This window comes from Gracilinanus agilis, chromosome 3, assembly GCF_016433145.1.
Source record: "Gracilinanus agilis isolate LMUSP501 chromosome 3, AgileGrace, whole genome shotgun sequence".
Classification (NCBI taxonomy): domain Eukaryota; kingdom Metazoa; phylum Chordata; class Mammalia; order Didelphimorphia; family Didelphidae; genus Gracilinanus; species Gracilinanus agilis.
Window position 1 is genome coordinate 159320037 of NC_058132.1, and position 23797 is coordinate 159343833.

At 39.2% G+C, this 23797-nt stretch overlaps 1 protein-coding gene across 4 annotated transcripts in view; it reads right to left on the minus strand.

The window, feature by feature from the left end:
* The window catches only part of FLI1 (Fli-1 proto-oncogene, ETS transcription factor), a 167118-nt gene that overhangs the window by 70326 nt on the left and 72995 nt on the right, over positions 1 to 23797 (minus strand). For all 4 annotated transcript variants that reach the window (XM_044668330.1, XM_044668332.1, XM_044668333.1 and 1 more), the window contains exon 2: positions 7466 to 7674. In XM_044668330.1, coding sequence (XP_044524265.1) covers positions 7466 to 7674 — 209 coding nt within the window. The remainder of the gene's footprint in view (positions 1 to 7465; positions 7675 to 23797) is intronic.

A 23797-nucleotide genomic window follows, 5' to 3' on the forward strand; every position in this document is an offset into this window, starting at 1 on the left:
TAAAAACTAATAACATATACATAATAATGTAATAAAAACAAAATACTAATTGTATCAACATCTAAAAATATTACAAAGTCTCCCCACTAAAGTCTCATCACTTGAAACAGATTAGACTAACCAATCACATAGGTAGAAAAAAAGAGAATATAATTCAGATTGCTCAGATCGAAGGATGCTGATTCAATGAGTAGCCTGTTGAGTTAATAATAATACATCAGAATATATTTTATAAATATAGACACATATGTGTTTATATATACACACACATATATATGCACTCTATTGCTATATTATATATTATATTGACTCTCTAAGAATGCTAGTTGCATATTAGAGCCTAAATTGCATTGAGAGTAACTAGCTTCCTCACAGGGAGCTCACTAGACTTATATACACACGTATATAATATGTATGCAAAAATATCTATAGGTATGTACGTACATGCACATAAGAGGCAGCATAGTGTTGTGGCCAGAGAACTTCCTCAAAGTCAGGAATACCAAAGGTTCAAATCCTGCCTCTGACACATGTTGGCAATGTGACCCTTGTATAATTCTCTAAATAACCTCTCAGGGTCCTGGGCAGCCCTCTAAGATTATAAGCCACAGAGAAGATGGCACCCTGCACTGGTAGAGGGGGTTTTCTTACTTGGAAGTTCCCTACAATAATGAAAACACAGGATCAGTTCATAATCTATGTGGGTGTATTTATGTATTTCTAGACATAATGTATGTATATACACAAATATGGCAGGAGCTATGAATGGACAATTGAATAGGAGGAAGAAACTAGACTGGATTACAAGTGGGAACTTGTTCAGCCTTATCAAGGGTTCCCAAAATTCTGTCTTTTTTTTGAAACCGTTACCTTCCATTTTAGAATCCATTCAAATTATCAGTTCCAAGGCAGAAGAGAGGTAAAGGCTAGGCAATTGGAGTTAAGTGACTTGCCCAGGATCACGTAGCTAGGAAGTTCTGAGGCCAGATTTGAACCGAATACCTCCTGTCTCTAGGCTTGGTTCTCACCTCGCTGCTCCCCACTCCCTCACTTTTTTTTTTTGTAACCACAATGTTTTCATAATAGTGCTACATGGCTACTCATTGTTGATGGGGTCATAGGATTTTAGATATTTTTATGATATATATTTTATGCTAAGATCATCTAGATTGGAACTGTAAGCTATCTTCTCCCACCCCCTTATTTTGCAGATGAAGAATCTGAGGCTAAACGACTTTCCAAAGATCACAGAGATGGGAAAGTGGCAGAGACTTTATCTGAATGCATGTCCTTTCACTGAAATGTTCACATAACCCAAAAGACATTGGAAAGACACACAACAGGTGGAAGGAGCCTCCGGTGTAATACCAACAAGGACTTACTCATGAGAAGTGGTATACCATACATTGATAAAGTCAAGTACCACCTGAGAAGGAAGGGAGTTGCTCATATAGTAAGAGAGAGGGGTAAATTGGCGGACTGGGTGCAGCATGGGTACGTATGTGCATTAAAAGAATTAATGAATGGCTTCCAAAATATTGGGAGGTTCTTCTAGGGAGGCCCTATAGAAAGAGATGGGCGGGGGGCAGCCAGGTGGCTCAGTGGAGAGTCAGACTTGGAGATAGGAGGTCCTGGGCTCAAATCTAGCCTCCAGACATTTCCTAGTTGTGTTACCCTGGGTGAGTCACTTAACCCCAACTGCCTAGCTTTTATTGCTCTTCTGCCTTGGAACTAATACTTATTTTGACTCTAAGACAGAAAGTAAGGTTTAAAGGAAAAGGAAAGAGCGACATAGGCAAGAGTCAAAAGATAAGGATAAGGAAGAAGTCTGAAGGAGTTGAGATCTATACCTTGGAAAGGGGTCCTTATCCTGAGGACTTCACGGACCTCTAGAAACCATGTAGTTATGGCTTTAGGGTTAAATAGACAAATCAGATTTAATAAAGAAATTATGATACTAGCCTGAACTCATAAGCAGCTTCCCAAACAAGATGATCAGTGATACAACTTAGGCATCTCAGAAAGCAGGCACTTGGAACATTCTTCACTAGCCAAACAGGTGGAATAAATATGGCAGGCACATATTGCCATTCTGTACATAAAAGAAATATGAAGACTATATGCTTCTCATAATTAGATACACTGTTTTTAAAATTTGCCTTCCATCTTAGAATCAATACTACGTATTAGTTCTAAAGCTGAAGAGCGTTAAGGGCTAGGCAACTGAGTTAAGTGACTTCCCCAGGATCATACAGCTAGGAAGTATCTGAAGCCAAATTTGAATCCAGGACCTCCTATCTCCAGACCTGGTTCTCCATCCACTGAGCCACCTAGCTGCTCCCTAGATACACTGTTCATGCAGGATGTTTAGTATTCTTAACAATTTAGAACTCAGGTTCCACACCGTGCACATAAGGCAAGCAAAGCAGTTCATGCATTTCCTCTCCATAAACTAGTCTTCTTTCTTACACGGGATGTTTTCCCCAATTCCCGTGGTTGAGACAGGATGCAGCTGAGAGCTATTTGCAGACCACGTCTTGGATCAAACCACTGGAATCTGCATCTAATACAGAACCTATGGGCGATGCTGTTTCAGGGACAACTAACACCAACAAGTTCAACCACAGTGGGAAAATCTGAGGAAAGAGACAACAAAACCTCCCAAAGCAATGGCAGCCCATGCTGCGTCTGAGCCTCTCAAAGAGCACGCTTTTCCACCTGACCCCTAGCCAGTGCCCAAGTGAGTCATTGTAAAGTCATGTCCAAAGGAAGGTCCAGCATCATTCTGTTCACAAAACACAACTCCTCCTCAACTCTCTTTACTCTGCCTTTTTTTTTAAGCAGAAATGGCACAGTGGTCAAAGCACACCATGGAAATGCAGACTCTTAGACTGTTATAGCTAGAAGGGACCTCAGGGGCCATCTAAGCCAATTCTTACCCAAAGCATGAATCCTGTCTGTAACAGTGGTCATCTGTACTCAGTCTGAAGTCCTCTAGTTACAGGGAACCTGTTACCTGATTTCTTTTCCCCTTCTAAGCCAAGGAATCACATTTCACCTTGGTATATATATTTTTTCCCTTATATTCAGTCAAAAATTGATCTCCTTGTTAACTAATAATGATTATTATTTATATAGCATTTACTATATTCCAGGCACTGCTTCACAATTATTATCTGATTTGACCTCAGGACAAACTTAAGAAGTAGGTGCTATTATCAACTCCATTTTACAGTTGAGGAAACTGAGGCAGAAAGAAGTTAAATGACTTGCTTAGGGTCACCCAATTAATAAATATCTGAGGCCAGATTTGAACTCACCACTTAGCTGCCTGTTACTTCTACCCATGGGTCCTCTAGGGACAAACAGAACAAGTCCCTTTTCTATTGAGTGATTGACCTTTCAAGCATTTGACAGCCACTCTCATGTTCCTACAAAATATTTTCTTCTCCAGTCTGAATATCTCTAGTTTCCTTCTAACTAATCTTTGGATGACGATAAATCTCCTTGCCCTGTTCTGCCTTTTTCTACATATGCTTCAGCTTCTCAAAGTCCCCTCAAAATGTGACACTGTAAACTGGATGCAACAGGCCAGCTATATGGCCTTAACATGATCATCTCTAGAGATATACTGAGAAAACTATGGCTCTGAGAGCTGAATAGTCTCCCAGATGGTCACTGGCTCTTGCCTCTTCACAGAAAGACAAAATTTTAATTTAATCTTCTTTTTTCCATCCTCTGAATCTATGAATCCCCTATGTTTCTCCTTGTTCACTAATTTTCCCACATTTCCTAGAGCCCCAGGGAAGTCTTAGACCCTCTGAGCCTTGTGATGCAACAAAGCACTAACCTAATAATTATAGATCTAGAGGCCATCTGTCTGAAGTCCTCACTTCAAAGAGGAGGACACCGACACCCATCAAGATTAAATGACTTGCTCAAGGTTCCATAGATAGCAAATGGCAGATCCAGGATTCAAATTGAGAACCTAGGATTCCCAGGTAAGTGCTCTTCCCACTTCTCTATGCCACCTCAGCTGTTTCCCTAGTTTTCGCTTTAATTAGCTTCTTGTTCTAGCTGTCCTATCCATAAAATGGGTAGCATCACCAGTTCTTTCAACTTTTCAGAATTGTTGCAAGTATTGAAATGAAGACACTCCCCAAAACATAAAATGCAATACACTTTGGAAAAGAATAAAATGAAAACAGGCTGCTAGGTGGCTCAGTAAATATGACAGGAGATCCTGGGTTCAAATTTGACCTCAGATACTTCCTAGTTGTATGTCCATGGGCAAAAGTTGTTTAACCCTAATTGCCTAGCCCTTATCTCTCTTCTGCCTTGGAACCAATACTTAGTATTCGTTCTAAGACAGAGGGCAAGGGTTTAAAAATGAAAGATAACATCTTTATTCCATAATTGGCTACTCAAGGTAGCATAGTATAATAGATAACGAATTTGGGGGAGAATCGGGAAGACCCAGATTCAGATCCTCCTCCTGACATGTACTGCATGTGACCCTTGGCAAGTTTCTCTTCATGCTCCAGCTAACAACTCCCTCTAAGACTATGCTTTTCAGAGTAAGACCTGATGTGCATTGGAATAGGGAGTTTCTTTCAGGTCCAGTGAAAACCCCAAGCCTTCCCTGTCCTACAAAAAACCCCAAAAGGTTTAAAGGCTGAGATTGAATTTAATTTGAAAAATGTTAATAACTTGGTATTAATTTAATCAATATTTTCTTTGAGTACCAATTACAGTACCTGATTTTCACCCTGCAGTGAGTAGTTTCAAATTAAGTTTGAGCTTTTTTCTAGAACGTTACTGCTCAGGTCAATAGGAATGATATCAAGCTAACACAAATCTCAGAGGTCATCCAGTCTCACTCCATTATTTTACAGATGCAGAAGTGTTGAGAAGCTGAAAGTGATGACCTGAGTTGTCTACTATCATTACAGAGTTATTAAGTGACTCAGCCTAGCTTTGAACTCAGGCTCTCTGACACCAAAGCTTGGTACCACAGGATGAAGAAGATTCATTAAGGCATCAGTAATTACCTATTCCTGGTCTACTTTGAAGCTAGTTGGGTCCATTATATTTCCTCCATTTCTCCCAAAGGGGCCGGATCTATACAGTCATTCGTTCTGAAGCTACTTGTTGACTTATTGGACAGTCAAGTGCCAGGTTGATAGGCAATGCCCTATCCTTATAGGATGGGCAGCTAGGTGGTAGAGCATCAGTCCTGGAGTCAGGAAGACTCTTCTTCCGGAATTCAAATCTGTCCCCAAACACTCATTCTTTGTGTGAGCCTGGGCAAGTCTTTTAACCCTATTGGCCCTCAGTTCCTCTCAGGTTGGAAACAGAACAGGTTAAAGTTTTTATGCTGATTATAGTGAGCAGTGAGAGAAAGTCTGGGTGAAATAGAGAGCACCAATTATAAAAATCGAATCAAACCAAAGATCACCTTACACCAACACCTGGCCCTTTAATATCCGCATAAATATTTAAGTTGTTTAGATCACAGTGTTTCTGAATCTAAGTCATGAGCTCTGGATATAGAATAGTGATGGGCAAACTGTGGGCCAGATGCGGCCCCCTGAAATGTTCTATCCCGCCATTATTCCTAATCTGATGAACACAATGAATAGGATACAATACAATGAAACTTCATAAGATTTGCCTTAGAAAAAGATTGAAAGATGAGCATTTCCTTTCCTTCGGCCCCCTCTTTAAAAAATTTGCCCATCACTGGTATAGAAGGAAGCAGATACTACCTTACCAGTCAGTCTGGTAGAGCTGAACCTAGAGTTAGGAAGATTCAAGTTCAAATCCTCTGATAATTAGTAGCTGTATGACCGTAGTCAAGTCATCCCCCAGCTCTAAGCATCCATTTCCTCATGCATTAAATGAGAATAATAATACTATCAGTAAACCTACTTCACAGGATTGATATGAAGCTTCCTGACTTTGTAAACTTTTAATTACAAATGTAAATTTGTAAGCATTTGTAAAATGTAAATTTACACAATGCGAATATTGGTTATGACCAGGATGGGGGAGGAAGAGAGAGAGAGAGACAGAGAGAGAGGGGGTGGAGAAGATGGGGAGAGACAGACACAGAGAGAGAGACAGAGACAGAGAAAGAGAGAGAGAGACAGGGAGAGACAGACAGACAGACAGACAGACAGAGAGGGGGTGGAGAAGATGGGGGGAGACAGACACAGAGAGAGAGAGAGAGAAGGAGAAGAAGAAAGAGAGAGAGACAGAGAGAGACAGAGAAAGAGAGACAGAGAGACAGAGAAAGAGAGAGAGAGAGAGAGAGAGAGAGAGAGAGAGAGAGAGAGAGAGAGAGAGAGAGAGAGAGAGAGAGAGAGAATTTTGAGGCTCTGAACTACTCTGTTGTCTTAATGCCTGAGAAGGTGGCTGGGATCCCAGGCTCTGTCTGGTTTTGGTTAGTGGGATTGAAATGTGGTGAAGTTAGGGGTTCCCACAGGCAGGTCTGGAGTGTACTTGTTGCTCCCTGAGAAAGAGGTGGTGGCTCTGGCTTGGCCATCTATTTTCACTATACTCTCTCCCTCTATTGTTATATTCCCTTCTTCAACTTCATGGCCTCTCTACAGGTGAATTTCTGTTTCTCTATCCCTGCATTCTCATGACCAAAAGTCTTATCTTTTCAGAAATATTCTGCTGGACATTTCCACCTCAAAAATCACCTTCTTTCCTCCCAAACCTTCCTGCTTTCCNTTTCTTCCTTCCTTCCCATTACTTTTCCCCTTTCCCTTTTTCCCTCCCTCTCTCTCCTTCCCTTTTTCTTCCCCTCTCCCTCTTTCTCTTTCCTTTCCCCTCCATTTCTTTTTCTCTCAAGGCCTAGCACAATGGCCTGCATATAAGTGCCTGAGATATAGTAAGCACTTAATAAATGCTCATCGACTTGACTTCACATGACTGCTTGTTCAGTGAATATCAGCTCCTAGCAAGTAGGGATTATTTCATTCAATGCCTTTGTATCCCCAATCCCAAACACAGGCTCTGGCACATAGCAGCCACTTAATAAAGAGTTGTTGATTTAATGGTCCTAAGAGCAGACTCTTACATAAGGCAGTGCTTTTGAAGACTGGCAGCTCTCCCATGCCCAGACAGACATGGCAGGAGCCCCCTTCAACTGCACCATCAGACTCTAGGCCCGCAGTGCCCTGGGCTGGCCCCCTCATCTTAGCAGCCTTTTGTGGACTGACCCAGACTTCCAATTGCCTCGCACTGGAGCCCTGCCTGCCACAGAAACCATAAGTGAATAATGAGGCCTTATGCCTCAGCAGAAGAACATCTGGCGAACACACATTCATACTTTCAGTCCCTCCCTCTTTTCTCCCCGCTCCCTCCGCCATGAGGTTCTGTGACCCTGCACTCCCTGAATTCTCTCCCCCAGTCCATGAGCTGGAACCCCCAGCAGCTGCAGTCCCTGCTCTCCTACCTGGATCCATTCATGTGGTCATATTCCCTCTTAACGTTGACCCTCACGGGCTGGTTGATCCACTCCTGCTGGGGTGGGAGGGGGTTGATTTTGTGGGGCTGGCCATAGTCGGGGTTGCCAGAGGCAGTCATGTCGTTCTTGGGGAGATGAGCTGCTCCAAATGTGGAGTCAAAGAGGGATTGGTCGTCACTCACCACCGACAGAGCCTCCTGGAAGACCACAAGAGGGGAGAGAGAAAGTTCATAAGTGTCATTAGGCAATCAGCCATGAGGTGGCTTTTGTACTCTCTGTTTGAGCTGGCAAGCCGGTCTCCAGATGCCCTGGGGCTCTCTTCACCTGAAAATCCCCTCTGGGGGAATTGCAGATTGAATCACAGGCCCTGGGCCACATTAACCCCTATGCAAAAGTGTTGGGTTCTTTTTCTGGCTCACTGGACCAGGAGGGAGGTGGGGTCCAGACATTTGCTAACTTAGCCAGAGAGCACTATTATGATGCTCTATTTTTCGTGTCCGTTTGGGATAGAGAGTGAGGATGGAGGCTACCAAAGGAGCAGAGGAGAGGCAGATGTCATCTCTAGTGTCCCCTGTATGCCTGCTACATCAGAAATGAAAGGATTCTTGGCATTGGAGCAGGCTCTGGCGTATATATTAGGAAGGGTTTCATTCGGAGTCAGAGGACTTCAGTTCAATTCCCAGTTTTCTTCCTTATTGCCCATGTCACCGTAGACAAGTCACTTAGCCTCTACTGGCCACTGGATTTTAGAGAAACAGTGTGGGACAGAGGTAAATGTTCTAGATTTGGCATCAGAGGACTTGGATTGGAATCTAGGATCTGCCACAAACTATCCATATTATCTTGGAAAAATTGACTAGTCACTTTAAGCCTCAATTCTTCATACATAAAACAAGGGGGTTGGCCTAGATTCTGGCTTTTGAGGTCCCTTCTAACTCTATATCTATTATCTTGTGGACTCCACTTGGAACTCCATCCCTAAACCCAGATCCCAGATAGGCTGGTGTGTCTTAAAGGTCAGGCTGCTTTTTTTTTTTCCTTATGGGAAGGGAGTGATTATTGGGACGAAACTGGCCCGATGGTGATGATGATGATGATGATGATGATGATAGCTAGCATTTATAAAGAGCTTTAAGGTTTGCAAAGTGCTTTACAAATACTTTTTACAAAACATTTTTACAAATTTTACAAATACCTCATTTTATCGTCACAAGGATAAAGAAGTAGGTACTATTACTATTACCATTTTATAGCTGAGGAAACTAAGGAAAACCAAAGCTAAGTGATTTGCTCAGAATTACTCAGCTAGTGTTTGAGGTAGAATGTGAACTCAGATCTTCCTGCTTCTGTGTCCAGCCCTCTCTCCACTGCCCAACTAGATGCCTCAAAGCCATCTCCTGAACCTAACCACCTCCTTCCTATCCCTGTCTCTGCACAGGACCCTCCCCTTGCCTTGAACATACTCCCTCCTCACTTCAGTCTCTTAGCTTTCTGAGATTTCTTCAGGACTCAGCACAGGTGCCACCTTTCCTAATCTCTCCAACTATTAGAACTCTTTCCCTCCTCTGAATAATTGTATTCCATTATTTGTGCGCAGTGTTGTAGACTCTCAGTTACATGAAAACTCCAGGAGAGAGGGCTCTTCCATTTGGGTCTGCTTCCTCAATGCCTGACACATAGCTTTGCCCAGAGTAGGCACTTAATCAATGCTCAATGAATTGAATGGAGTGGTTTGAAATGTCTTTTCTTCCTTGTAAGAGTGTATGAATGAAAACTACAAAAGGAGGGGAGAAATTGGAGATAGTGGAGGAGAGAAGTAGAAGTCATCTCATTTGAGTCCTCTAAGCTCTCATTTCTTTGGGAAAGATGAAACAGAAACTATATTCTGGACAGGATTGAATGAGAAGCCTAGACAAAGAATTTGAGGCACCGTGTGGTTCGCTGATGGGCAAGAGATGACAAATGTGGTATTATGGTGATTCTGGTGAGAGACAAATTCTTGTTCAGTATATGGAAAGTTGGGTTCCATCCCTGACACATCTGTTTACTAGCTTTGTGACCATGGATAAATCAATTAATTTTCTATGACTTTAGTTTCTTTGTGTATAAAACAGAGATAATAATACAAGTACTGCCTACCTCACAAAGTTGTGAGATAATCATATATGTGAGCCATGATATAAATATTAACTTCTAATTTTGCTACAGAAATCTATAGGACTATTTTTTTCTATTTAAAAAATTAATTAATTCATGACATTAAAATACCCACTTAACTCCCCACTTCGTTCTCTCCCCCCATTAGGGAAGGCATCATTTAACAAAAAGATATATGTGTATACATGTATATATGTATATATATACACACAAACACATAAACTATATCTTATTTTATTTATCATTTCTTTCTCTAGAGCTGGATATACTTTCTTCAAACAATATTTCTGTTGCTATGTAAAATGTTCTCTTGGTTCTGATTGTTTCACCTTCATAAACTCGTGTAGGTCTTTCTAGACTGTCTTTTCTATGTTCTGATAAATATTATCAATGCTATTACATAAGATTCTCCCAGTATTCCTTAGGTATGTGCAGCAGAGACAACAGGTTATGTGGCAAAAATTTCACAGATTAGATGATAATATTATAAAAAATGGACAATTTTGAGGACTTCTATGAGCAAAAGAGGAATGAAATGAGAAGAACCAAGAAAATAATTTAAACAAAAACAGTACTGTAAGGACAAACAACTTTGAAAACAAACTTGACTTAAGAAATATTATCAATACATTGACTGTCCAATTCAGGATTCCAGAGGATTGATGATGACACATGCTATTGACAAAGAGGCAAAAGATTTTGGGTGCAGAAACATATATGCACACACATACCCACATGTATGTGTGTTTATGTGGAATATAGAATATTATATACATATATGTATATAGCCATTTAGAAAATGTATTTGCTTGACTATATTTGTTATTATATATAGTTCTACCCACTTTTTTTCAGTGAGGTGGAGGTGGGAGAAAGAGAAATAGGTTTTAATTTTTTTGTTTTAAAGAGATACGTGAAATGTTGTTGAGGTCACCGTATTATTAGTTTTGCCTAATTGTTTTACTATGTTATGAGAAACCTCTCATTGAGTAGGGTAATCTGTAAATGTTTATAATGAAAAAACAAAACACACCAATAAAACTATTTTTAAAAAGAAGAGATAATGGGATTTGTATGTGTTTATTACTCCTTCGCCCTTGAAATTCCATTGAGTTTAGACTCTCTTCAAAATGAGGAAAAGAAGCATTAATTCATTCATTGTCTAACAGTTACTATCTTTGTGGCACTGGCCAAATCACTTATGCCTCTCTGAGCTTCAGTTTCCTTGCCTGTAAAATGGGAAGGAGGAAATCCATAGTATCTCCTTCACTGGATTGTTATGTGGATTGAATAAGATATTTTTCATAAAGTACTCCTTCAAACTTAAAACACTATATAAATGTTGGGTATTATCATCATCTATTATTTGTTTTATTCATAAAATGCATATTATTTTAAACCACCATTAATAATCTTTCTCCTTCCATTCACCAATTGATGGTAGTTTCCCCCCATTATGTAACAAACTAAAAAAAATACAGTATGTATGGATACTGATAAAGAACATCAAAGGGCCTCTTAGTTTTGAATTTGTGCTATGGCCCTCATTTCACTCATCCCCTTTCTTTGAATATCTTCCTCCTCCCCAAAAAACAGATTACAAATTCTGTTCCACTCTCTCTCTGCTGACCTCACTCCCAGTGCTGTACTTCATGCCAGCACGGCATCCTTGTTTCCAACAGGAAGGCTGTTCTCGTGTTGTTTCCGGCTGGGACCAAAGCAGGAAATACAGGAAATCACACCAGGAAGTCTGCTCCTGGACCAAAAAGGCTTGGATATTATAGATAAGGCAAAGGGTGAAGGGTTTAAGGTTGAACTTCCAAAGTTACTACCACAACACCCAAGAGGTTCACTGTCTCCAACTGATTGAATGTCTCTAGTTTTTGGATCCAAAATGTCCTACTCTTGTTTTCTACTTTATGCCCTCACAGTTTGCTCTATGGAAAGCTGGTAGCTCCCTTGATCTTAGATGAAAAGTCCTATGGCCACTATCTTAAAAAATAAACTTTGAGCTAATGTGTGATGCAAAGACTTTGTTATAAGCACTGGGAGCTGGCTTCTTATTCCATGTCAGTATATTTGACAGATTGTAAGCTCCCAAAGGGAAAGAATTGGTTTGATGTCATTCTGGTTTTATAGAGTTACACGTCTTTATAAATGTCTTTTGGTGATTATAAAGATGAGTTTGCATAACAGCCCCTTCAATCTAAGAGATTAAAAGCTGGGTGTCTTTTGTGGGGAAAGGGACACTTGGTTTACACACTTTCTTTATACATTATACACTTGATATATCACATGTGTAATCTGGATCCTCACAAAAGAGAATCAGTGATTAAATATAAAAATTCACTCAAAGATTCTGGCCAGAAACAAAGAGACCTTCATTTATAAGCTATCTTCAGTGGTCAAAATATTGTGACAAGAAAATACTCAGAATTTGATCCAAAACACAGGAAGTCTCTTGTAAACTGTCTTTTCTTTCCAGTTCCACCTTCTACCACAATTAACTCATGCCTGGATTATTGTAATAGACTCCTAACTGACTTCATTGTCCGCATTTTGCTGCCCAGCTTATCATTCAAAAGCACCACTCCAATGAAATAATTTTCCTACTCAAAACCCCTCACTATAGCCCTGTTTCCCTATGGCATTACACATACCGTTTCAAAACTTTATGTTATCGAACTCCAACCTACCTGCCCAGCCATATTTTCCCCTCCATCTCCTTCCGCATTCTCAATAAGCACCTTCTACTCTATTGGAGGCTGTTCGTGTTATTCACATGAAATGTTCCTTCTACCCATCCACAAATCATTCCTTGAATATTCCAGCATTCTCTTTCCCCATTTAACAAGTCTAAAATCACATTACTTAGCCAACATCTATGTTCTTTCCTGTATTTGTTTGCTCCTATTTTGTCTTATCCCCACAACTAGATTATGTAAATACCTTAACAGCTGATACTGCATTTACTAGCTCTGCCACAATACTGGATACATGGTGAAACATGGAACTCTGGGTGAGGCTTGACCCTGTATCTTGCAGGAATTCCACCCTGCCATTTTCCATGTTACAATGATAGAAGTATAATAAGAACATGTTGATTGTTTTGTCATTTGTGTCATCCGGAAAAAAATCCTCCAAGTATATCCTTAGTATAAGATAGAGAAGTTCCTTCATAAAGACTCCCTGTTCCAGTTTCCCCTGAGGACAGTGGCTCTCCTAAAATCTATAATACTTGGAGAAAACTGCTTCTTTAGACCAGAGAGAAGGCACATTTAAGCAAATTGCTCAATATCAGATATTTTATGACAATAGTAGATATTTCAGGCCATTTAGAAATGACCCTATGGACAGGTAGGTGGCTCAGTGGAAAGAGAGTCAGGCCTAGAGATGGGAGGTCTTGGGTTCAAATTTGACCTCAGATCCTTCTTAGCTGTGTGACCCTGGGCAAGTCAATTAGCCCCAGGTTTCTAGTCCTTACTGTTATTCTGCCTTGAATCCAATACTTATTATTGATTTTAAGAGAGAAGGAAGGGTTTTAAAAAAAAGAACTGACCCTGAAATGAGAAAAGCATGACTAGTGGGCTTGGGGTCTCCCAGATCTTATGAAAGTTCAGCACTCAGTTCCCTCTTCCTAATACAGGGAGCCAAAATAACTCAAGAAATAGCCCTAGGTTTGGAGTAAGATCCTGAAAAGTACCTTCCCTCAGCTTTCCTTTACAGAATGAATAGAGGTCAAGACTTGTGGGTTGTTTACAGGACCTCTTTATTCCACAAAATGACAGAATTCTAGAGCTAAAGAGATTTTGTAGGGTCATCTGGTCCAATAACCTGTCCTTAGGCAAGCAAAAGCCTAGAATATGGAAAACAGATATGTATCAATCCATGATGCACACTAGCACTGCATTAGTCCACTTATCCCCAAAAGCACTCACCTAGGCCACCACCTCAGATCAGGCAAAAAGAAGAAGCAAAGAATGTGTTTACTAGAAAAGAAGACTGTCCTTTGGGAGCATTGTCTTCTGCCCTATTCTACATATTAAATAAAACTTTTTGATAGTCGACATTCCCTCTTCCTTTGTAGTCTTTCATAAAATGGTGGATGTTCTTCTTGCCAAAGACAGTCCCTTATTACTATGCCCTCCTACAACCCATAAGAATTGGAATAAATTGTTTCTTTAAACAGAAAAGAAGACAAATTTAAGCTTCCTGCTCAATTTTGGATATTTTAAATAAACTAACACTTGTAAGAGCTTCCTCTAGGACCACTAGTATTTCTTGTCTTCAGTGTCTACTGATTCCTTCCCTACTGCTTACCAACATTCCCAGATCTCACCTATCCTTAAAAAAATCTTCACTTGACCTTTCCATCTCCTCAAGTGATCATCCCATATCTCCTCCTTTTCGCTAACTCTTAGAGAAAACACTAGACTCATTGCCACCACTTCCTCATTTCCCACTAACTTCTCAACCCCAACCTAGTTTCTGACCCCACTATTCAACTGAAACGGTTTTGCTAAAGTTACCATTGTTCTCTCAATTGATAAATTTTATGGTCTTTTTTTCAGTCCTCAGCTCTGCAATCTCTTTACAACATTTGAGACAGCTGACCATTCTTTCCTCCTGAATACTTTTTGCTTTCTTTAGGTCTCCAGACGTTGGGAAGAGGAGTACTCCATTAATTTCTTCTGATTCTCTTCCTTTCTGTCTGATGGCTCCTTTGCCATATTATTTATCCATGCCTTATGCTCTGTCCTAGGCTGTTTTCACTCTAAGCTTTTGCTTTGTGGTTTTGTCTGCTCCCATGGATTCAGTTACTCTTTCTAGGCTAAGGACTGCTATGGCTTTTTTTTAAAAAACCCTTGCCTTCTGTCTTAGACTCAATACTAGATATCAGTTCCAAGGCAGAAGAACAATAAAGGCTAGGCAATTGGAGTTAAGTGACTTGCACAGCTAGGAAGTGTCTAAGGACACATTTGAACCCAAGACCTCCTGTTCTTAGGTTTTGTTCCTCTGAGCCACATCCTTGCCCCAGGACTGCCAAATTTTATATCTAGTCCTAAATTTTCTTTTGAGCTATATTGCCAAATACCTGTTGAACATTTCCACTTAGATGTCTTTAAGAATTCTTTTTTAAGAATTCCACTTTAAGAATTCAAAACATGGGGGCAGCTGGGTAGCTCAGTGAATTGAGAGCCAGGCCTAGAGATGGGAGGTCCTAGGTTCAAATCTGACCTAAGACATTTACCAGCTGTGTGACCCTGGACAAGTCACTTAACCCCCATTGCCTAGCCCTTACCACTCTTCTGCTTTGGAGCCAATACACAGTATTGAGTCCAAGATGGAAGGTAAGGGTTTAAAAAAAAATTCAAAACAGTATATCCAAAACACAATTAATTTTCTCTTTTTTATTTCATTATCTCTTAATGAAACAACTTGTCCCTCTTTCAAATGTTTCTATTTCTATTAAAAGTTCCACACATTTACATAGGAGGTCGTTGTGGTACAATGGAAAGAGTACCAGCTTACCCATCTGTATCCCTCTTTATCACACTAACACTATTGCAACATAATAGCAGATCATCAGAGAGATAAAACCAAATAGAGAATTCAGAATTGCCTAAGATATGATACCTAGTCAGGTGCTATGAACACAAAAGAGATTTACTATCTAGCTCAGTGATTCCCAAAGTGGGCACCACCGCCCCCTGGTGGGTGCTGCAGCGATCCAGGGGAGTGGTGATGGCCACGGGTGCATTTATCTTTCCTATTAATTGCTATTAAAATTAAAAAAAATTAATTTCCAGGGGCGCTAAGTAATATTTTTTCTGGAAAGGAGACGGTAGGCCAAAAAAGTTTGGGAACCACTGATCTAGCTGTAGAATGAATGAATGTCCACAAGCATTAAATAGTTTTGTTAAATTTTAAATGCATCCTTGTTAGTGGCTTAGGGTGTTTTTAAACAGGGTCCTAATTATCCCCCCCCCATATTCATTGGCTGTACCCACCACAGATGGAGAAAGCAAACAGAAAGCTCATCTTTGTATAGATAGAATGAATGGGCTGAAACTTATAAGAATAAATTTAAGGGAGGTAGTATAATGGCATGCCCTTAGGTTAAAAAACTCAAATGCCCAAGTATACTGTAGACATGGCTAGGAGGCAAATCATATAAAAAAGATCAGGAGAGTGTAATTTCCATTTGAGTTAATAGCATGACACAATTGTCACAAATAAGTTATGTGAATAGCATCGGGAGCAAAGGAATTTAAAGTTAGTTCTGCTATGTTCTGTAATCTTCAGATCACATCTGGAATACTGTAATCAGCTCTATCTGTCAGGTTAGGGGGGAACTATGCATGACAGCTTTTCTTATAATAGCCCTATCTCAGAACTTCAAGGTAGCATGGAGGTGATCCTGAGTTCCTGGACACTATGACAGGGAATAAAAGCTCTGATAGATTCTACCAAAATGGTATTGTTGACCAACCATGCCTATTGGCTAAGGAATGGTCCGCCAAAACGTTGGCTTGAATGAGATGACTAATTTGGGGGAGATCAAAATCTGCTATGGAATGGACCCCCAAATTCCTATAATCCTATGAACCCTCTTTCACTTCCCCAGTGGCTGCAGCAAAAACCACCTACAAAAATGAATTTGCCTATTGGCACGCTTCACCTTTTTCTTGTGACCAGCAAGCTGATACATTGCTGGTGGAACTGAATGATTTCCATCTTGCTATTTTTCACATAATTGAAATAATGGGCATGAAAATGTTGCCACTATATGGAAGGATACCTTCTTAGAGAGGTGAATAAAGGAATTAGTGGAGTTGGTGTTATATATGCCAAAAAGCAACAAAAAGCATCATTTCATTATATGTGGCAAACTCCCCACGTAGGACTTAGGATAAGCACAAACTGAGAAACCACCAAAAAGATCATTGGCGCTTTTGTGCTAATAATGGTGGTAGTAAAGGGTTAAGGAGAGCATATCAGTGACAGACTTTGAGTCCTCAAAGTGAGGCTTGAGAAGCCAAGTTATGGCTTGTATATATGGCAGAGGAAGGAATTCAAGAGTTCTTTCTTAACCTCAAGTTCCATGCTCTTTCTTCTTCATGATAAAAAGAAATCCAGGACACCCTCCCACCCCCCATATTATGGCATGTACTTGGATCAGCAGCCTATTAAGTTAGCACATGTGCACACATACACACATGTAAATATACACACTTGACCATAGTTTGGATATATGTTACAGGCAGCCAATGAGCTAGGCTCAGGGTTGAAAAAGAAATTCATAGCTTTAGAGAGAGAAATCTGTCCTAAGATCAGCCAGCCCACAAATGAGGAAACTGTAACTCAGATAAGTTCAGTGACTGGCCCAAGTCATAGTGTCAGAATCTGAACCCAGGTCCTCTGACTCCCTATCCAATATTTTACATTACACCATGTTATGTGGCTCACCTTTGGGAAATTATGCAAACCTATGATCCCAAATTGTTTGCTACTACAAAAGACCATCCCTTTACTATCACAGTTATCCTAGGCAGCTGAATGGTATAATGGAGAGAATGTCAGACTTGGAGTTGGGAAGCTTGAATTTTGCTTCAGACACTTATTAGTGGTGTGATCTTGGGAAAATCATTTAATCTTGCTTAGTTCCAATTTTATCAGTTGTAAAAAAAAAAGGGGGGGGGTAAGTAGCGCCATGGCTAGAGCGTAGGATTAGTAATCCAAAAGACAAGAATTCATATCCTGTCCCAAAAATTTACTAGTTTTGTGGCCCTGGACAAGTTACTTAACCTTTGTCTGCCTTTGTTTCCTCATTTGTAAAATGAAGTTAATAATAGCAATTACCTTCTAGAGTTGTAAAGATAAAATGAGATCATATTTGTAAAGTGCTCTGTGAACCTTTTTGTTATTGTTTGGTTGTGTTCAATTCTTTGTGAGCCCACTTGGGGTTTTCTTGGCAAAGATAGTGAGTGGTTTGCCGTTTCCTTTTCCAGCTCATTTTACAGAAAAGGAACTGAGACAAATAGTGTTAAGTGACTTGCCAATGGTCACACATTGCCTGAGGTCAGATTTGAACTCAGGGAAATGAGTCTTCTTAACTCCAGGCCTATCCACTGTGCCACCTCACTGTCCCTTGCAAACCTTAATGGTAAAAAAAAAAAATGCTAGCTAGTAGTTTTAGTAATTGTTGTAAGAAGTAGTAATAGTTGTAGTCGCCATAGTCATTATAGTAGTACCTACTGCCCAGGGTGTGAGATGAAAAAATACGTATAAAGCTCTCTATAAAACTTTAAAGCACTATATATAAGTGATAGCTGTTGTGTTACACTTCAGCAGATCATAGAATGCTGCCATCTGAAAAGATTCAAAATGACAAGAAACTCAAAAGGCAATGAACAGATTGATGGCGGATATCAATAACTAGAGAAGGTTACAACAGCTACTTGCAGAAAGGACTTTATCAAGGGCATGCCTGACTAATAATGGGGTAGACGGGCCATGAACTATAAATGGGTAACAAGACAGCAAGCACAAGTACCTTATGAGGTACTCTATTAAAGGTTCCTCTGTGTTTACCAAGTAATACAGTCCCTTGCATATCGTAGGTACTCTATATGTATTTGCTGAATGTTGGAACTGAATCTTTTTTTTTTAACCCTTACCATCCATCCTGGAGTCAATACTGTGAGTCCAAAATCCACCCTCTTAGGGAGCATACACCCTCTCAGCGAGGACAGAGTTCTAAAATCGTAAATAGGGAATGTCTCAGAAATGGAGAGAGAGTGCATTTCCCATAGGAAAAGTCCATTTATGTATAATTCTTTATCACCCTTACCAGCCTTGAAGCCTTGTGAGAAGAAAAAAATGGCTTTGCTGCAGGTCTAGCGATTCACTACTCCTTCCTAATATTGGAGTTTGACTTGATCAGACCAGAGACTGAGTTTTGAATCTAAAGATCTGGTTCACACTTTAGTAAGACTCCCTTATGGAACATGCTGGTTTTGCCTTTTTTCACATTCTTTGGCTTTATCACATGAAACTCCCTCTCTTGTATTCTGAGAACTACTGTCAGATGCATGCAAGACTTCAGGGAGTAACTGCCTACCTGCCCTTAACTCTGGGTCTCTGGAAACAAGTCAATTCTTTAGCTCCAGGTAAGTCTAAAGATATGGGTTGGGTTTTGAGGTTTTTTTCTATAGAGAGGGCAAAAGAAGGTAGCACAGAGCTGGGACAACAAATGCAATGCTCTATTGATCCTTCAATTATCCAAAGGGAATGATCCATTGTAAGAATTATAGATGCTGCTTAGTTTCCCCTCTCCCACAGCAAGTTGTTTGTCCAATTTATCATCTCATTAGTATCTCCAGCAGAGGGCAGGTGGGAGAAGTGACAGGATGAAAAATATAAGATGTATTAGACACAATCTTTCTTAACTATTTAGTTGCAAGGTAAGTGAGAGAAAGTAGAAAATATCAGTTGATAAACAGATGTTTATTTAGCACTTGTCATGAGTGAGCCACTGGGCTAGATCCTGTCTTATGGGACTATTGAGTTATAAGAGCTTTATAATTCAATTTAACCAACTCCTTGAGTCACTGCTGTGGGCAAAGAAGGCACCATGCTAGGTGCTATGGGAGATATGAAGGTTAATAAGAGCAGACTCCTGATCTTAAGGAGTTTACAGTCTAGTATAAGAGATGCCAGCCAACCAACATTTATTAAGCACCTACTATGTACCAGGTACTGTGCTTTGTTATCCACACAAATAAATATAAAGAGGTTGATAGACCTGAAAGAGACCTTGGGGATTAATTCATCCAATTTGCTCATTTTTAGATGAGGAAAATGAATTCATAAAGGCTAAGCGATTTGTTCAACTATAGCCTTAAACTGATATCATGTTATAAGTTTTCAAAGCATTTTGACATATATTATCTTATTTTAACTTCATGCTACCCCATGAGGAAGTAAGGAGAGGAGGTATTTTCATCTACACAAAGACCATGAAAGCTGTACAAATGGAAGTGCTATGAAATTTTGAATATAGTCAGTGCAAATGCAATGCCTGACTGGGATGAAAAGGTAATACTTGAATTGATTTTTAAGAAACAGGTAGGATTTTAATAGGCACAATCTCCCCTGGTTTGGAGAGATGGTAAAGTAGGATTTAAGGGAAAGTAAGTAGGTTAATTGTGTTGTTGAGTGAGATATGTGAAGGAAAGCAGTGTGAGATGAGGCTAGAAACTAGGCAGAAGGTCTTGAATGCCTTATTAAATATTTCTGGGTTTATTCCCTTGTTAACTAGAAAGCACTGAAGGTTTGGGGGCAGTAGAAGGGCACATAAAGACATATATATATATATTAGAAAAATTAATTAGATATATCCACAGAATATAGGATGGACTAGAGTAAGAAAAGATTAGAAACAAGGAGCATTGTTTGAATACTATTGCAAAGTCAAGGAAGGAAATAACAGGAGTCTGAGCTTGGATGATGACAATATAAACAAAGGAAAAGCCAGAGCTCTTTATCTATGCCTTAACCATACTCTCCCAATTAATCTTATCTATGAGTAAGAAAGATGATGGAACCCCCAAATATCCTTTATTACATCAAGTATTCCTAAAATGCAAGAATTTTGATTGTGACTTACAATTGGAGAAGCTGAGGCTCATTAAAATTGACTTTCCAAGAGACTGGTAAGAAAGCATCACAGCCAAAACCAGGAACAAGATCTCTTGATGTCCGCCAAGGAATTTGAACACAGCTCTGATTTCCAAAAACATGGAAAAGGGTAGAACTTGCAGATTCAAAATCATTGAGCTTCACTTTGATTTCTGACAAAATTCTAGAATGTTTTGTTAAAGGTATGGATTGTGAATATTTAGAAAGGAAATAAATCAGTAATCAGTAAGGACAAGCTGACTCAGAGAAAGAGGACTAGGATGGTGAAAGGGCTACAGACAAGACCATACAAAGGACTAGAAGTGTGTAGAGTAGGCGAGTCAAGACTTAGGTATATGGGACAGCCATCTTAAAGTAATTGTTGACTTGTCACATGGGAAAGGATTTTGATTTGTTTTGCTGGGCCCAGAAGGCAGAGATAAGAACAATGGGTGGAAGCTGTAGAGGCACAGATTTAGGTCTGTTGTTGTTTAGTTGTTTTTTGCAGTCTCCAACTCTTTGTGAGCCTATTTGGGGTTTTCTTGGCAAAGATACTTTAGTGGTTTGCCATTTCCTTTTCCAGTTTATTTACAGATGAGGAAACTGAGTCTAACAGGGTTAAGTGACTTACCAAGGGTCACACATCTAGAAAGTATCTTAGGTCAAATTTGAATTCCTGAAGATGTCTCCCTGAATCTAAGCCCAATGCTCTATCTACCAAGCTGCCCTGATTTAGGGTTGCAGTAAGGAGGAATTGGGGAGGATTGTTAACAATTACATTCGTCCAAAAGTAGAATGGGCCACCTTAGAAGGTAGTAGTGTTTTCCAGTTGGAAGTCTGGATTCTTTTACTGTTATTCTATTTATAGATTAATTATAATTATTCTATTATTATTCTTTTTTATTAAATCTAGATTCTTTTTTATTCAGGATATTGTAGGAATGATATTTGTTCAGATACAGGCTGGATTAGAAGACCTTTGAGGTCCTTTCTAACTTTGAGATTCTGTGATGTAGAAATACTTTATCAATATTCCAAAGATCTATGATTTCATCTCAGTAGGTACATCCTCTGATGTCACAGACTGAAATTCATCTATGATTTAGCATAAGAGGAAAGAATTGATGATCTTCCAGCCAACCTGGTCCTTGGATGATGGACATATGATCTATCACTTGACTTTTTTCCAGCTCTTTTCCAGCCTAGAAAGACATATCTGAATTTTGGCACAGTCTTCAAAAACACATACTTACACCTCTACCCTCTATATAACTGTAGAAGAGTGCATTACTGGATTTGGGTTAGGAAAAACTGCCCCGTTTATTTCTAGGCTTTAAAACCAGGGCTGGCCAGATTTTTAATCAGTGGATAAGAATAATTTTAACTTTTGTTTCCTCTTGCAGAGCTGGAACTGTATAGCTAACCCTATCATTGAGCCCAGAGTCCCTGACAGATTTCTAAACACAATTAATTCAACATTTTTTCCCCTAGGTCACTTATATCTTAACTTGGAGAGAGGGGCTTCTGCATTGGATAATCTTGTGAGAGGCAGACGGCTGAGTTCCTGGAAGATGCAATCAGAATTCCTTGCAGATGAAAGTGCTTTATTTAATGGGGTTTAATAAATTAAGGGGAAGAGCATGAATGAGTTGAGAGAAGAGGGTCTCAGAACACCATAAAAACTGGAGAGAGACATGTGATGTAACAGAATCCAGAGCTATAACCCTTTTACTAATCACAGGTCTCCTATTAGGCTTTTCTCCAGGTCTCCCATGGGTATTTACCTTGGTTGTTGACTTTGAGTTTTCACAGTCACTTTTCTGACCATAACCACATTTAAAGGGCATCTCTAAAGATCAAAGTTGAATTCTCCTCCAACAGAGTGACTTTACTAACAAAACAAAAAAAGAAGAAGAAGAAGAAGAAGCTGAATATGGAAACTAACAGGCAAGGGCTGAAAGGTTAGCCTGAACCCCCAGAGGGGGAAACTTTACAGTGTGTTTCACTTTCTCTTTTCTTATAGCCTGGAGACCATTGTTCAAGCTCCCCTTTCCCAGGGAATGTGGAGGTAATAATAATAATAATAATAATAATAACATTTATATAATGCTTATTATTTACCAGGTATTATCCTAAACACTTTATAACTATTATCTCATTTAATCCTCACAACAACCCAAAGAAGTAGCTACTTTTATCTCTGAAGTACAGATGAGGAAACAGAGGCAAATAGGTTAAATGAGTTGCCTAGAAGCACACAGCTAGTAAGCATCTGAAGCCAAATATGAACTCAGGTCTTCCTGTCTCCAGGCCTGGTACCACCTAGCTTGGATTAGGAAGAGGGCAGGAATGAACAAAGTTCTGCCATACAGATTTCTTTACCTTCTCACATTAGGAACCAGCTCTCTTCCTCATCCCAGCAACCTTCTAGGTAGATTACTGGGGAAAAGGAGGATAATGTAGTTATATTAGCTGTCTCTCATGCTAGGAATATACTCCCTCCTCACCTCCATCTTTACGTCTTAGAATCCCCAGCTTCCTTCAAGGTTCAGTGGAAACATTATCTTCATTACAAGGCCTTTTGGAATCAAGCTTGCTAGTTCTTGCCACCAAAATTTCTATCATCTATCTATCTATCTATCTATCTATCTATCTATCTATCTATCTATCTATCTATCTATCTATCTATCTAAATACATNTATCTATCTATCTATCTATCTATCTATCTATCTATCTATCTATCTATGTCTGTCTCCTGTCTACTTGTCTATCTATTTTTCTATCTATCTATCTATCTATCTATCTATCTATCTATCTATCTATCTATATCTGTCTATCTGTTTATCTATCTATCTGTCCATCTGTTTGTCTTGTCTGTCTGTCTTTCCATTTGTCCATCCATCCATCTACACACATATACTATATATATACATATATACACACATATATGTATACCCTATATCCACATATATACAGATTGATATATGACTATATAAGTAACACATTAATTCTAATATCATTTATATATTAATGATACATTCATATTATATTCACAAATAATATAGTCACATTTATTAATGTTAATATATCATAATATATGATTGCATTATTTTATATTACTAATTGCATTCTTTTATAATTTTATAATTTACATGAACACATTCATATAGAATTCTATGTTTATATATTCACATTATGTCTCTCTAAATACACATGTGCATATATATATACACATAGTATATACATATACACACATACATATGCACATAAATGCCTTGAGAACGGGGGATGTTTTTACTTTTGTCTTTGTGTCCCCCAGCACCTAACACAATACCTGGTATATAAAAAGTGCTAATTAAATGCTTATTGATTAATGGCATTGTTTCCTTTTCTTTGAAATGAAAATCATCATAAAAATAGTGACCCATACTTATTGAGCCTTGTAAAGTTTATAACTGATGCTGTGAGGTTTGGAGTGA